Source organism: Conger conger, chromosome 3 (genome assembly GCF_963514075.1).
Source record: "Conger conger chromosome 3, fConCon1.1, whole genome shotgun sequence".
NCBI classification, from domain to species: Eukaryota; Metazoa; Chordata; class Actinopteri; order Anguilliformes; family Congridae; genus Conger; species Conger conger.
Genome location: NC_083762.1, coordinates 70591630 through 70608146, shown reverse-complemented (window position 1 = coordinate 70608146; position 16517 = coordinate 70591630). Strand labels below are relative to the sequence as shown.

Genomic DNA, 16517 nt, shown 5'->3' with positions numbered 1-16517 from the left:
TGCCAAAGTCATTCTGTCAAAAAATGTGCCCAGTTCTTCTAAAACGTACAACGCAGCCACAATAACTGAGAACACAAGATGGCTGTCGCTGTGCATACAGGAAGAGCCTGGTTATTGAAGGTACATGGATGGCTCAAGATCCCTGAGATGCTATCAAGATCCCTAGCCTTCAGAAACCATGTCCAGTGGTACTAAAACATCCGGGAGAGTGCCCACATTCACAATCAAGTTTTCCCTGGCTAACAGTGGCATATTGGCAGGTATAACAGACTGTAGAAACAGACTGTCGATAAATAAGCTGTAGAAAAACACAACATATTAACACCCTTGCCCTTCTCACAGTTTATTATCTTGTTCTGGGTGCAAACTATGATACTTTTTACAATCACACTCAAAGTCAAAGTTACTGCCAACCCATAATGCAACAGAGGTTTGAGGACATATTTAGCAGTGCAAATGTTTCACTCTCCCATCTCTGTTGAACAAAATGACTCATTTAGACTCATATAATGTTCCCAATGCGAGTGAGGAAATGTTTGATACATGATGATCATTCCTGTGATGAAGATGAATTATTATGGAAAGCTTCACTTGTGGTGTGTAAATCTCATATCTGAGTAAACAGTTTCTCCCTGCACTTCCCTCCTATTCCTCCTCACTTTGGGTTTCTTAGTGAAAGTCAAAGCAGTGTAATTCATTGTTTCATCTTGACACTGAAAGGAAAAGCATCACACAGCACATATGAATACTCTGCATTCCGATTATCATTTTACCAGGATATTCACCACAGAAATTGCCTTCGTTTTCTTTTTTAAATCACAATATAATACTTGTACCTGTGCACTTGACGAGTCTTCTCTGAACAACGAGGTTTGATACAGCCCCTGTTTGAGTAAGATAAAAATGTAAACCACTGGTGGTTGTATGAAAATAATGATGCAATGCATGCAGTGATCTGTAATGATGTACAAGACTTCTTCTTCTTCCGATTATTATGATTATTATGATTATTATTATTATTATTATTATTATTATTATTATTATTTTTGACTGAAATGTGTTTAGAATGTTCGTAACTGAATATTCTACAGTAATCGCGACTGGTGATGAAAGCAATGGAGTCAGAGAACACTGACTTAGAATTTTGACAAACATTCCCAAAAATATACTTTTCAAAGTATTGTTAAACATGAGAACTTTGATACATGAGACATTGGTCTGTATCAATCTTCCTGAAATGCCTTGGAAACCAACGTGGGTTATCATATTCAGCATATTAAGGTCCATCCATCCATCCATTGTCACCCGCTTATCCGGAGTCGGGTCGCGGTGGCAGTAGGCTGAGCAGGGTATTCCAGGCGTCCCTCTCCCCAGCAATGCATTCCAGCTCCTCCTGGTGGATATCTCTCCAGTGGGTTCTGGGTTTGAGGTGTGTTATAATGTAAATTATTGCAAACTTTTTGAAGATTTCCTCATGATTGCAGTTTGTAAGTTAAAACTGTGTAGTATTACATAACACATATAATCAACATGTGAATAGTGCCGAGGGACATGTGACCTCCTACTGAATATTTTCAGCTCAAGTCCTCCTTCTCTGTACAGTTTTGGTTATCGAGGAGAGGAGAGTCTCAAGAAGCATGTACAGATACTGCTGTGTGAGTGCATAATTGTTATTAACTTATAAGCCCAAATTATTTTATAGGGGTATTTATATGTAGATTAATGGGTTTTTTCCATAGTTTTTTCCCCAGTTCAGTGAGTTGAATGACTGCTTTCTGTTGTATTCCAGGTAGTCTGCTTGGGAAGAATGTAGTTCAGCCTAACACGCTGGTGACAGCTGAGCTTGGAGGTACTGTGACTCTCGTATGTTTCCATCCTACAGAAGATGTGACATTCATCAGCTGGTTAAAGCAACCTCTTGGACAGAAACTTCAGCTTGTAGAAACAAATCAGATGTTATATTCTTAAATGAGTTTAAAAACAGCAGATGTCTCACAAGCAGAGACCCGGGTCATTGCTTGAGCATGAAAGGGGTCCAACTGTACATAACTGCCTCAGACTCACGACCAACACAGCACCCTGGCACAGCTTCACCCACTCACCACAACTCTGCTCACGTTTCCTCTTCTTCTTTTGTTGAAAAGGAAAAATAAACTGTTTTTTTTCCTACCACAACTGCCTCTTGCCTCGTCTTTGTTACGCATCCATGGTCCTGCATTACATTGCACACACACACACATACACACACACATATACACACACACACACATACACACACACATATACACACACTCACACGCCCGCACACACACACACACAAGAATGCACACACACACACACACACACACACACATATACACACACACACACTCACACGCGCACACACACACGCCTGCACACACACACACGCCCACACACACACACACACACACACACATACACACACACATATATACACACACACACACACGCTCACACGCACACACACACACACGCCTGCACACACACACACACACACACACTCACACGCACACACACACGCCCGCACACACACACACACACTCGCCCGCATACACACACACACAAGAATGCACACACACACACACACACACACACACACAAAAATACACACACACGCCCGCACACACACACACACACAAGAACACACACACACACACACAAAAATACATACACACGCCCGCACACACACACATCATATGGTAGCAAACAGGAGAAGCCCAGCTTGGGTGGTGGATGTGGATCTCTTGATTCAGTGAAGGACTCCCTCCTCCGATCAAATGAAAATCAATGTGCAGCACAAGGATAGGAACACACTGCAGCAGGTTTTTAGATTTTGACACTTACACTAAGAAAGATATGCTGTGGTTAAGGGGTCACTCTCTCATAGTTGTTGAGGTTACATTGCCTGAATGAATCCTTGCCCCCTGAAGTTTTGTGATAGGTCTGCTATAAAATGGAGTCAGTGGAATATCCTGGCTGGGATCAGGTGTCAGTGGGGATTCAGATATAGTTTCTAATAGATTCTACTCTCCGATTATTCTCAATGTAAAGTATTTCAAACTTTTTGAAGAGTTCCACATGATTGCAGTTTGTGCAATATAATGAATGTGTGAACAATAACAAGGGCGTTCTTTTGTTGCACTGAGAGTGTTGATTATTCGGACATTTGTAACCCAATGATTTGCCTCTTAGAACAGCCAATCAAATCTGCCCCTGACTTATGACATCCTACAGTTCAGAGAATCACTGGAAATCTGAAGCTCAAGTCCTCCTTCTCTGAACAGTTTGAATTTTACAGTGCAAGGTACAAGCAGGGTCTCAAAGAGAGAAGTGTTTCACAGGGAGATACAACGATGGCACCACTGTACGCTATTCTTGTGTTTATCAGCGAAGTGTGTAAGTCTATTATTTTTATTCACTAATTGGCCAAAGTAACTTTGCGCAAGAAGTATTTTGAGAGTATTTGTACAGAGATTGATGGGGGGTTGTTTTTCTACTATTGTCAGTTGAAATATTGCTACTTGTTTTATTCCAGATGGAGAACTAAACATTAAGATGGATGTAATTCAGCCAAACGCACTGGTGACAGCTCAGCGTGGAGACACTGTGACTCTACCATGTTTCTACAATCAGGAACTTATCACCTATGCCAGCTGGTTTAAGCAACGCCTTGGACAGAAGCCTCAGATTGTAGCCCTGTCATTGAACTATCAATCAGGTGCTGTATTTTTCAATGAGTTTGGAAACATCACACGTTTCAGTGCTAACACAAGAGAGGGGATCTTTAACCTGACTATCTCACAAGTAGAGCCGTCTGATTCAGCAACATACTACTGTGCTATTATACACTACAATGAGGTCATCTTTGGAAATGGAACTACTTTCATGTTGACAGGTAAATATGAAATGGATTCCTTTTTCCGTAGCTTAATTTGTAATTGTAATTTGTCATTCTGTAGCAAAAGTTCATGCTAAGGGTATATTTACTCGTAGACTGGTACAGAAAACAAAGTACTGATTCAATTTATGAAACAAAAAACTCTAGAAAAACATTGTCCCAGAAATGTTATTTAAAAGATACCTTTAAATCTTTACAATAACCTGAATATTTATGACCTCATTGCTCAAATTTTTTGTGATGATTTATTCAAAAACAGATCTGCTATTTGATAAATGCATCACTGTGAAAAAAGTGAACAAAAAAAAGACATTTGAATAAACAATATTCTATCATGTTGTCAACCCTCACATTCTGTGGAGCTGTCAATCTATGCTCAATCTAAGAGCATATCTCATTGCATTATCACGATAGTAATTTTTGAAGGTCCGATATACTCTTGAAAATACATTAATGTCACAAAGAAGTTTCAGAAAATGTAATTTAAATCGCGTTCTATAGATAGTACTGATTTTGTTTATTTTATGAAGCTTTAGTATGAGTAGTTTGCCATTAAACTATTTCCGCTCTGGTAGAAAACATACTGATTTACAAATTAATGATTTCATTTTAATCAAATTATTTGAGTTTAAAGTTTCTAGTCCAGTAAAATATATATACTTAACATATACTTGTTTGCCTAATTAGATTCTAAGACAATTCACCTGATGCGTTTTCGTTACTAATGGTAAAGAGTGGGGCATACATTTCATTTGCATCTTCTCTCTAAGAAGAGATGTGTCATTTTTAACACATGTTGTGTAGACACACATTTCGAGAGTGTGTTCAGGGACAGCACATGTTGTGTTGATTTTAACACAGTAAATGTGTACATTTAGAAGAGGCAAAAAGTACATCCTTATTATGATGTAATATAGAGAAATGTATGATGCTGCTATAGGTTTATCTCATTTGTTTAAGGATGGTCACTGGTACATAATACAGAAACCAATAATAATTACACACTGTCATATTAAAAACAATCCGCTTTCCTGTATAATTGTTTTGGAAGTGGAACTGAGAATAATTTGTGGACTCATCTTCAGCTATTGGTATAACGTACAAATAAAACTTATGTATTAACCTTTTCCAGTGCCAGAGTCCCAGAGCAGGACAGTAGTTCTCCAGCAGCCCGAGTCTGAGTCAGTGCAGCCAGGAGACTCTGTGCCTGACTCTGTGCAGTGTACAGTGCACACTGAGACCTGTGCAGGAGAACACAGTGTGTACTGGTTCAGACAGGCCTCAGGAGAGTCCCCTCCAGGAATCATTCACACCCATGGACACAGGAGTGATGAGTGCCAGAGGAGCTCTGGGACTGTGTCTCCCACACAGAGCTGTGTCTACAACTTCCCCAAGAGGAACCTCAGCCGCTCTGATGCTGGGATTTACTACTGTGCTGTGGCCACCTGTGGGGAGATCCTGTTTGGGAACGGGACCAAGCTGCATGTTGAGGGTAAGCTCATTTCAATGTTTTTATGGTATAATACCACACTTATGGTATAGATTGTCATTTGAAATGTCAAACTATAATTTATAATATATTTTAATGCATTTTTAATTTCATTAAATAACTTCATTATTTTTTTCAGGTTGTGATTTATCCAGGCTTGTCTGGCTCTCGATCATAAGGACTGGAGTTCTGTGTTGCATCTTGCCCATATTTGTCTTGATCTATTGCAAAAGTACATAAATAATAAAGTTAATTTGAGGTGTAATATTAAATCAGTCAGCGGTAATACTTATAATAATATATCCTTCCTTTATTCTTTTATTCTTCTTCTAATTTTACCTGCAAACAAAACCTTGTCAGAAGAAATATACGAATGAGTTTTTCTAAACATATGTAATGGCATTATCACTATACAGTTTACTCAGAACAAAATGTATATACTGTAGAATAAATACCAGTTGTTTTCATTTACAGCTTCTTCAGTCAAAGACAAAAATGCAATGCAAATGCTAAATAAATCATTATTTTAACAATGATTTAACAAAATGTATTTTGTATGTTTAGTTTGTCTGTCTGATAACGTTTTAATTATTACATTAATGGTGTATATGATTAATAAGGAGTGTAGATGATGAAATGAGTATTCCCAATTGTTTTTGACACTTTAGAACATATCATTTGAGATCTGTCAGAGAAACCATTTTTTTGGCGGGTATAATACAAGTGTCCTGGATGAATAAAACATGCACTGAAAATATTTTCACAAATGTTATTCATTCTGTCAGGAGTGTAGGCTTCAGTATTGTACAATATATTGTTCTTGAGATTAAGAGACATGCTGTATGTCGTCTACAGAGGTCAAACATGAATTACCAGGCAATTGGAGGATACTGGATTTTCAAAATGTTCAAGAGACACTTTTTTACACGGACGTTCCGGACGTTCTCTAGTCTTGTCTCGTCTCATCTCGGCTGTCTTGTTTTGTCCAAACCCAAGTGAGTGAAATACTCAAGTGTTTACAGTATCTCTTATCTGAATGCGGAATCAGATTTTTAAAACTTTGGTTGGTGCAGTGGGTAGCACAGCAAGGAGGTCCCGGGTTCGAATTCCCGTCGGCCGGGGCCTCTCTGTGTGGAGTTTGCATGTTCTCCCCGTGTTCGCGTGGGTTTCCTCCGGGTACTCCGGTTTCCTCCCACAGTCCAAAGACATGCAGGTTAGGCTGACTGGAGAGTCTAAATTGACTGTAGGTATGAGTGGGTGAATGAATTGGTGTGTGTGCCCTTCGATGGACTGGCGACCTGTCCTGGGTGTATTCCTGCCTTTCGCCCAATGTATGCTGGGATATGCTCCTGCACCCCTGCGACCCTGTTCAGGATAAGTGGGTTAGGATAATGAATGAATGAATGAATGATAAAATTACATGTGATTTACTTGGGATAAGCTAACCAATGAAATATTCTTACATTGTGTCAGCATGTGAAATGGTAAAGTAATAATTCCACCAATATAATATTGGATAGACATGTTGTATACAAAAATGTTATGGTTCAGTCAGTGTTGCCTGATATTTCAACAATGAACACTGGAAATTTTATTCTCAAAATGTGACTTCTGCAAGGGTGTCCTCGTATAGAAAACTCAGGTCAGTATTTTACAGAAACTCAGGGTGAGGTGTTTTTAAATAAGGATAATGACTTGTCACTGCACATTTCATAATCCAAAGGTGAAACATTTCCTGAACTCAGCAATGAACCAGTCATAGCTTCAGGAATTCTACCCATAATGCAGCTTGTCCACAACAGCACTGGTGTCAAAATCAGAGGCCTGAGGTTCTGTTACTCGATCACATCACAATGGCCCCATGGAGCGGACTAAACCCCTCCACAGAACAGTTTAAAAAAAATTAAGGGTAAAGGATTATAAAGAAGAATATTTTAAAACGTGTCATTATGTCATTATGATGGATTAAGTGAAAATCTTCATCAAGTTCTGATCCCTGTGAAGAACTGCAGGAGACAAGTACGAGAGATAGAGAGAGAGAGAGAGAGAGAGAGAGAGAGAGAGAGAGTGGGAGAGAGAGAGATTGCGTGCTGTGGAAACCACGAAGGCAGAGTACATAGGTTTTATTTTAGCCAATGACCAGGGAGTCAGAGCAAACCAAGGAGATAGCTGCACACCCAGCATTGTGAAAACCCACCGTGGACCAGCAAGCGGGTCTTAGAGTATGATCTCTAGTGTGCTCTTTACCGGCCAATAATTCATACTGACAATGTCCTGTTAGTGGAATTTAACTTGCAGTGATACTGCTCTCTTTGGTGGTGAGTTTATTTAAAACACATACACGCACATGCACACCAGTTATAGATAAACCCCCCATGATTCAAGGACCGTTTCAAATGAATCCATTTTGCTCCATCACCTAGCAGGTAATTTTTTGTCACTTGATTGTATATTTCAATCACTTTCTTGAGCGTTTTATGCACAGTGATATTCAACATTGTGAATAATGTAAAATAAAAAAATAAAAAAATCACAGAAAATGGCACACACAAGCTGAAACAAAACATTCATCCCAAAAAACACAATCAGACCAATATTGAGTGGAATCTGAAAAGCTTTAGATCTTAATGTCACAATTTATCATCACCATAATATGCATGTAATTTTTACATAATGTAATCGCTATGCTATGCTACGTTAAGGGGCGGCCTGTAGCGTCGTGGTTAAGGTAAATGTCTGGAACACGCAAGGTCGATGATTCTAATCCCGTTGTAGCCACAGTAAGCCGTTGGGCCCTTGAGCAAGGCTCTTAACCCAGCATTGCTCCAGGGGAGAATTGTCTCCTGCTTAGTCTAATCAACTGTACGTTGCTCAGGATAAGAGTGTCTGCCAAATGCCAATAATGTAATAATGTAATCTGAACTACAAGCATTTTAAAATGATGACCTTGCAAAGCCTCATAACACCATAAGTATAAAGTAGCAGCATCAGCCATGTGAATGATGATGAATTTATCATAGACACGTGTTTTAATACAACCTTTCGTGATTGCAATTTATGTTACATATTTTTACCATTTTTATGTTGAAATGCATGTTTTCTAAGCCTCTCTTTTCTGGTCTCTTGTAATGGAAAGATGGTCTGAGGCGTGAGGTGGGTGAATTTGATCGAAGCGTCAGTGTGGTTTCAGTTCTGCGAGAGGGAGGGGTGATACAGCTCTGTGCGGCAGGTCAGTCTTCCTGTGTAGCTCTGCTCTGTGAAACGTTGTGAACCTCCCCTGTTACCACAACAGAACTGTCTGAAACGGACAAACACATTTCACCAGTAAAGAAAAGAGCCGTATGCAAAATCTTTCAGCAACAAATAGCAGCGCAAACATATTAGCCAAAGGTATCTGTCCATGTGACATTTACTTTTTTTATTTAACCTTTATTTAACCACGTTAGTCTCTTTTTACGAAGTGTCTTTTTCAAGAGAGACCTGGCCAAGAAAAGCAGCACAAAATTACAGACACATATAATTACATCATAATACATCACATTAGCACAAATAAAGGAATCTAAAAATGCAAAAATAAATTAAGAGGAAAAGAAAAACCCACATCAGATTACACATTGAAGATTATTTTTAACAATATTACCACATTTACAGACCTGCATTTCATTTTCCTCCATGCCTTTTACCCAAGATGTGTGGAGTTTGCATGTTTTCCCCGTGTCTGCGTGGGTTTCCTCTGGGTACTCCGGTTTTCTCCCACAGTCCAAAGACATGCAGGTTAGGCTGACTGGAGAGTCTAAATTCACCGTAGGTATGAGTGTGTGAGTGAATGGTGTGTGTGCCCTTCGATGGACTGGTGACCTGTCCAGGGTGTATTCCTGCCTTTTGCCCAATGTATGCTGGGATAGGCTCCAGCCCCCCTACAACCCTGTTCAGGATAAGCGGGTTAAGATAATGGAGGGATGAGATTTAAATATGCTGATAAAATATAACATGTGATTTGCTTGGGATAAGCAAACCAATGAAAGATTATTCCATTGTGTCAGCATGTGAAATGGTAAAGTAGTAATTCCACCAATATAATATTTGATAGACATGTCGTATACAAAAATGTTATGGTTCAGTCAGTGTTGCTTGATATTTTAACAATGAACACTAGAAATTTTATTCTCAAAATATGACTTCTGCAAGGGTGTCCTCGTATAGAAAACTCAGGTCACTATTTTACAGAAACTCAGGGTGAGGTGTTTTTAAAAAAGGATTTAATGATTTGTCACTGCACATTTCATAATCCAAAGGTGAAACATTTCCTGAACTCAGCAATGAACCAGTCATAGCTTCAGGAATTCTACCCATAATGCAGCTTGTCTTCAACAGCACAGGTTTCAACATCAGAGGTCTGAGGTTCTGTCACTCGATGACATCACAATGGCCCCATGGAGGGGATTTCCTCTGCTATCTCAACGGGCCCTGTCTCAGTGAACCACCAGTTCAATCAACATAGATAGCAGTTAACCTAGAATATACATTTTTAAAACTAAATACAAAATGGGAGACAAGGTAGACACTCAAAAATTTATTGTGTGCTCTGAAAGGCATATTAGAATTAGTCATCAAACTTATTCAAAACTCTGGCTACTTTAATCATCCAGATGAATTACAACCAGCACAGTTTAAAAAAAAATTAAGGGTAAAGGATTATAAAGAAGAATATTTTAAAACGAGTCATTATGTCATTATGATGGATTAATTAAAAATCTTTATCAAGTTCTGATCCCTGTGAAGAACTGCAGGAGACAAGTACGAGAGATAGAGAGATAGAGAGAGAGAGAGAGAGAGAGAGAGGGAGAGAGAGAGATGGAGAGACAGAGTGCATGAGAGAGGGGTACCAGCTAATGCATCAAAGGGTTGCGTGCTGTGGAAACCACGAAGGCAGAGCACATAGGTTTTGTTTTAGCCAATGACCAGGGAGTCAGAGCAAACCACAGAGATAGCTGCACACCCAGCATTGTGCAAATGGACCAGCAAGCGGGTCTTAGAGCGGGATTGCTAGTGTGCTCTTTACCAGCCAATAATTCATGCGAACAATGTCCTGTTAGTGGAATGTAACTTACATTGTTACATTCTACTACTACTCTTTTTGGTGTCACACACACACATGCACACCAGGATTGTGTCATATGAATCAATTTTGCTCCATTACTCAGCAGGTAATGTTTTATTGATTGTATATTTAAATTTTTTTTTAAGATATCTCTTTCTTGAGCGTTTTATACACAGTGATATTAAACATTGTGATGGGAAATCACAGAAAATGGTGTGCACAAGCTGAAATCAGACCAATATTGAGTGGAATTTGAAAAGCTTTAGACCTTAATGTCACAGTTTATCATCACCATAATATGCATGTAATATAATGCATATTAAATTATTTTACATCATTTTTACATAATGTAATCGCTATGCTATGTTGCCCCCTCCTGGTAAAATACATGCATTTTCAAAGAAGGTGATGATGACCTTGCAGTGCCTCATAACACCAGTTATAGATAAACCCCCCATGATTCAAGGATCGTTTCATATGAATCCATTCTGCCCCACTCCTCACTCAACATGTACATTCATTATGAAAACTGAAACCAATAATCAAGATGCTGTGTGTTTGTATTTATCTGAGAATGTTAGTGCTGAAGAACCTTCATCACTTCTTATTTTTTGTCAATTATTGAGTGTATATTTAATTTAATTTCAACGTGTCAGACCTAGCATCTATATCTTTTCATCTAAAGTCCGAGGGCTGCTTCTTTTGGCTTCTTGTGAGGTGCTAATCACTGAGCCACAAATTTGATCAAATTTGATGCACTTTATTGAGGATTATACACACATTGCTATTCAATATATCAAAACTCTGCAGTATATGAAAAATCTGTAAGCTAAGACAAAAAAATTTGACAGAATTATAGCCAAAACATAATCAGACCATTTTCAGATCATAATGCCATAAATAATCTTCATAATGTCACACCTTTAAATAATGTGATGCTGCTCCCAACTGGTAAAAACCAAACTACACACATTTTAAACAAAGGTCATCATAAGGCAACTAAGAATCAATATTATGAAACATATGACATTACATTACAATACATGAATGGCATTTGGCAGACGCTCGTATCCAAAGCGGCATGAAGTTGATTAGACGAAGCAGGAGACAATCCTCCACTGGAGCAATGCAGGGCTAAGGGCCTTACTCAAGGGCCCAACGGCAGTGTGGATCTTACTGTGGCTACACTGAGGATCGAACCACTGACCTTGCAGGTCCCACTAGTGACTGCTACACTACTGGCCCCATTAAACTTTATTACCGACCATGGTCTCTAGACTATAGGCTCCTGTGAACACCTGACAGGCCTCTGAGCAGGAAGTGCGTGAACGTGAACATGAGTCTTTGAGTCTTTGCTCCGTCACATACACAGGAAGGAATCTGCCACTGAGTCAGTCTGTCAGAAAATGCGTCCAGTTCTTCTAAACCATACAACGCAGCCACAATAACTGAGAACACAAGATGGCTGTCGCTGTGCATACAGGAAGAGCCTGGTTATTGAAGGTACAGGGAAGACACTGCCAGCAAGAGGCCTAGCCTTCAGAAACCATGTCCAGTGATACTAAAACATCCGGGAGAGTGCCCACATTCACAATCAAGTTTTCCCTGGCTAACAGTGGCATATTGGCAGGTATAACAGACTGTAGAAACAGACTGTCGATAAATAAGCTGTAGAAAAACACAACATATAACACCCTTGCCCTTCTCACAGTTTTTTATCTTGTTCTGGGTGCAAACTATGATACTTTTTACAATCACACTCAAAGTCAAAGTTACTGCCAAGCCATAATGCAACAGACGTTTGAGGACATATTTAGCAGTGCAAATGTTTCACTCTCCCATCTCTGTTGAACATCACATTATTGTAATTTAGCTGGCAAAATGACTCAGGTGCAGTACCTAATTGTACATATGTACACAGTTGCAATTCATACAGCTCTATAAATTTGCTGAAGTCATGAAGTCATTTGGGTTGACAGCCTTAAAAAAATACTGCGAAGCCAGTCGGTCACACCACTGTTTTGAAGTTTTACTCTTTTTGAACAACAGCAGAATTTAAGAAGAAGCACAGCACTAAGAAAAGGCCAATCCCATCGGTCAGTGTCATTTACAGCCACATATAATATTCCCAATGCTAGTGAGGAAATGTTTGATACATTATGATCATTCCTGTGATGAAGATGAATTATTATGGAAAGCTTCACTTGTGGTGTGTAAATCTCATATCAGAGTAAACCGTTTCTTCCTGCACTTCCCTCTTATTCCTCCTCACTTTGGGTTTCTTGGTGAAAGACAAAGCAGCGTAATTCATTGTTTCCTCTCGACACTGAAAGGAAAAGCATCACACAGCACATATGAATATTCCTCATTCTGATTATCATTTTACCAGGATATTCACCACAGAAATTGTCTTCATTTTCTTTTTCATTAAATCACAATATAATACTTGTACCTGTGCACTTGAAGAGTCTTCTCTGAACATTTGGATGTTTGATGCAGCCCCTGTTTGAGTAAGATAAAAATGGAGGTTGTCTGAAAATAATTATTCAATGCATGCAGTGCATTATGTACAAGACTTCTTCTTCCGATTATTATTATTGGATTGAATTTCAGATTTTTTCCCTTTTTGCTAGCCAATTCTACCCCATCTAATACAATTAGAGTTAGTGTTCGATACACTGCTCACACCCCGTCCCTCGGCGGCCAGAAGGAGACATGCCTTCTTCAAGCCATCTCGTCTCATGCTCGAGACCATGACTTCGAGGCGCCCGAGGTGCTTCTTGTGCGGGGATCAGCTAACCCTGCCAAGTCCCTCCCTCTGGAGCAGCGAGCTGCTCCACAAGACCTGGGCAAACTTGGCTTTTGGCAGGACCGGGGATCGAACCCTGGTCCTCGGTGTGCAACTGCAACGAACTGCAACCGCAAGTCCGCTGCATCTTAGACCGTTGCACCAACGCGGCTCCCCTTAAATTCTATTTTTTATTCACAAGAGTAGTAGCAGTAGTGTTAGTAGTGTTTTACATATAGTCAATCATATACACCACAGTAGGATGGTAAGTTACTCCTCCAATGAGAAGTACGTCTGTTACATAACCTTGATGGAATAGGAAAAGGCTTCACTTAATATTTTTTAAAGATTTATTATTGCTTATGAATACTTAAAACATTTTGGAAACGAGGAGGCCAATTCTACATACTGTGCACTGATTTTTTATTTTTTATTTTACTGGCTTTTGCTGAAGAGCAATTTTATTTTCATAATCAAATGATTGTCACTCAACGTTGTCTGTTGAATGTAGTGTAAATAATTTAATTAGTGCTAGCTGGACACCACACACAAATATATGATATTGGGACTAATACCAGAAGCAAAATGCTATAAATTCGACTGAGATTTGACTTGCTTTTACATGTGATATGTGTAAAATGCCTTTACAGGTATGTGTGAACATATTTAAAAGCAGTATGAAACAGCCATCTGCAACAATGGATTTGGATTTGGATGTAAATGGATTTGCTTCAACCGTGCGGTACACCACCTGATTTCACTAATTAGCTTATTATCTGAACCAAGCAGGTAAAATAATTAGTAAAATGAAGTGGCGTAGTGCAAGGTAGGAGCAAATGCCTGCAGACACTGATGCCCACAGGACCTGGAGTTGAGTAGCACTGGTTTTACAGAACTGTGCAGGGACAGCATATGACTATTTCTGCATGCAGTATTCATGAAACGGCCTTACATTCAGATCTCAAATTTCAAATCCTAACTACTTTACACTAACATTTAACATGATCTAAGTTTTTTCATTATTTATCTGTAACTGCACCCTTTAAGATGTTGAATTTTATGACCTTGTATGTTTCATATTAGTCTGATTTAATAAGAATTGAATTGTAAATTGCAAAAGCAAGAAAGAAATATGACATAAACCACTTGATCACTTGGTCTCTTACCTCTGGAATTCTCACTGCTTTTGCTCCTGTTCAGAGCGAGGACAACATTCAGGATCACACTCAACGCCAAAGCTCCCACCAAGCAATAAAGAGGAAGATGTTCATTCTCTGAAATGTAAAAAACAAAATTTAGCATAGCACTATTCTTGAGTAATACTAATAAGAGTATAATTCAGTGAGACACTAACTGTAATACGCTTTCCAAATAACTGATCTACATGAGAATAGCAAGGAGAGAAATAAAAACAAAATAAAGGAGTAAATGTTACAGAATGATTGTCTAATGTCAGATGAAATCCATATGTTTTATTGGATGTAATTAAAGCTTCAGCCCTAGCCCTGACAAAATAAATGCATGTATTTTAATAACTGAATACACCAAGATGATGCTACCACCATGTGATCACATTTTTGCTTACCCTCAACATCCAGTTTGGTCCCGTTCCCAAACAGGATCTCTCCACAGGTGGCCACAGCACAGTAATAAGTCCCAGCATCAGAGCGGCTGAGGTTCCTCTTGGGGAAGTTGTAGACACAGCTCTGTGTGGGAGACACAGTCCCAGAGCTCCTCTGGCACTCATCACTCCTGTGTCCATGGGTGTGAATGATTCCTGGAGGGGACTCTCCTGAGGCCTGTCTGAACCAGTACACACTGTGTTCTCCTGCACAGGTCTCAGTGTGCACTGTACACTGCACAGAGTCAGGCACAGAGTCTCCTGACTGCACTGACTCAGACTCGGGCTGCTGGAGTACTACTGTCCTGCTCTGGGACTCTGAAAGTGAAGGATTCAGATTCATCATTAAAAATATAAATACATTCATGCTTGGATTAAATTTTTTTTTTCCCCGTTGTGTGATTCACAAGTAAATTTTGGTATTTATTCTATACAAACACAATTTCTAATCTAGTTTTGGTCATTTCTGAATGTCCCAAACTGAACTGGTGACAAATGTACGTGTGTAATATCAAGTAGCAGTATTTGTCCAAATCTCAATACATCTCAATAGTATGACACTTCATCAAAACTTGAACACACAAAACAAGTTGAATCATCACACTCTAAAAGAGAGATCTGCTTTCTTCAAATAATTTAAGTTCACCTTTAACAAAGCTGTATGAGAAAAAAAGGTTTAAAACATGAAATGTTCATATTTACCCATCACCATTAAAGTAGTTCCATCTCCAAAACTAATCCCATTGAAGGTTGTAGACGTTATACAGTAGTATGTTGCTGAATCAGATGGCTCTACTTGTGAGATAGTCAGGTTAAAGTTTCCCTTCGTTCCTTTAGGTCTGAGACGTGTGCTGTTCTTAAACTCATTTGGAAATGTAACATCTGATCCAAATCTTGACGCAGTTGCTACAAGCTGAGGCTTCTGTCCAAGAGGTTGCTTTAACCAGCTGATTAATATCACATCTTCTGTAGAATGGAAACATACGAGAGTCACAGTACCTCCATGCTCAGCTGTCACAAGCGTGTTAGGCTGAACTACACTCTTCCCAAGCAGACCACCTGGAATACAAAAGAAAGCAGTCGTTAAACTCACTGAAATGGGAAAAAAACTATGGAAAACCCCCATTAATCTACCTATGAATACCCGATACAGTTCCTGTGTAAAATTATTTTGGCTGATGAGTTAATAAAATTATACACTTACACACTTTGCTGAAAAACACAAGAATAGCGTAGAGTGGCACCATCGCAGTATCTGTACTTGCTTCTTGAGACTCTCCTCTCCTCGAGACCCTTCTTGCTCCCTGCACTGTACAACCCAAACTGTACAGAGAAGGAGGACTTGAGCTGAAAACTTCTATTGATTCTCTGAACAGTAGGAAGTCAGAAGTCAGGGGCAGATTTGATTGGCTCTTCAGAGAGGTACTAGTGTTTAGTAGGGGAGACGTATCATGCTCCCTGTTAGATAGGGTAGTGTGTGCTGGTGTGTGCACTGTAGTACCTGAAGCAGATCCACTCAGCAGCAAATGTGAAAAATTATTTACTTACATATGCATAAAATTTTTTTATCTAAATATGTCAGTTGTCCTGACTGAAACG

At 39.2% G+C, this 16517-nt stretch overlaps 2 protein-coding genes across 2 annotated transcripts; one reads left to right on the top strand and one right to left on the bottom strand.

Moving 5' to 3' along the window:
* Nucleotides 1-3576: 3576 nt before the first annotated feature.
* On the top strand, nt 3577-5648 carry LOC133123548 (uncharacterized). The gene is made up of 4 exons (XM_061234021.1): nt 3577-3916; nt 4798-4802; nt 5090-5411; nt 5548-5648. The coding sequence occupies exons 1-4, from the start codon at nt 3577-3579 to the stop codon at nt 5646-5648; spliced, it is 768 nt and encodes a 255-aa protein (XP_061090005.1).
* A 7061-nt stretch (nt 5649-12709) lies between these two features.
* Nucleotides 12710-16230, bottom strand: LOC133123547 (uncharacterized). The gene is made up of 5 exons (XM_061234019.1): nt 16123-16230; nt 15621-15977; nt 14883-15236; nt 14464-14489; nt 12710-12835 (listed from the first exon to the last, which is right to left on the bottom strand). Exons 1-5 carry the CDS (start codon nt 16163-16165, stop codon nt 12710-12712), a joined length of 906 nt encoding a protein of 301 aa, XP_061090003.1. The 5' UTR covers nt 16166-16230.
* Nucleotides 16231-16517: the final 287 nt, after the last annotated feature.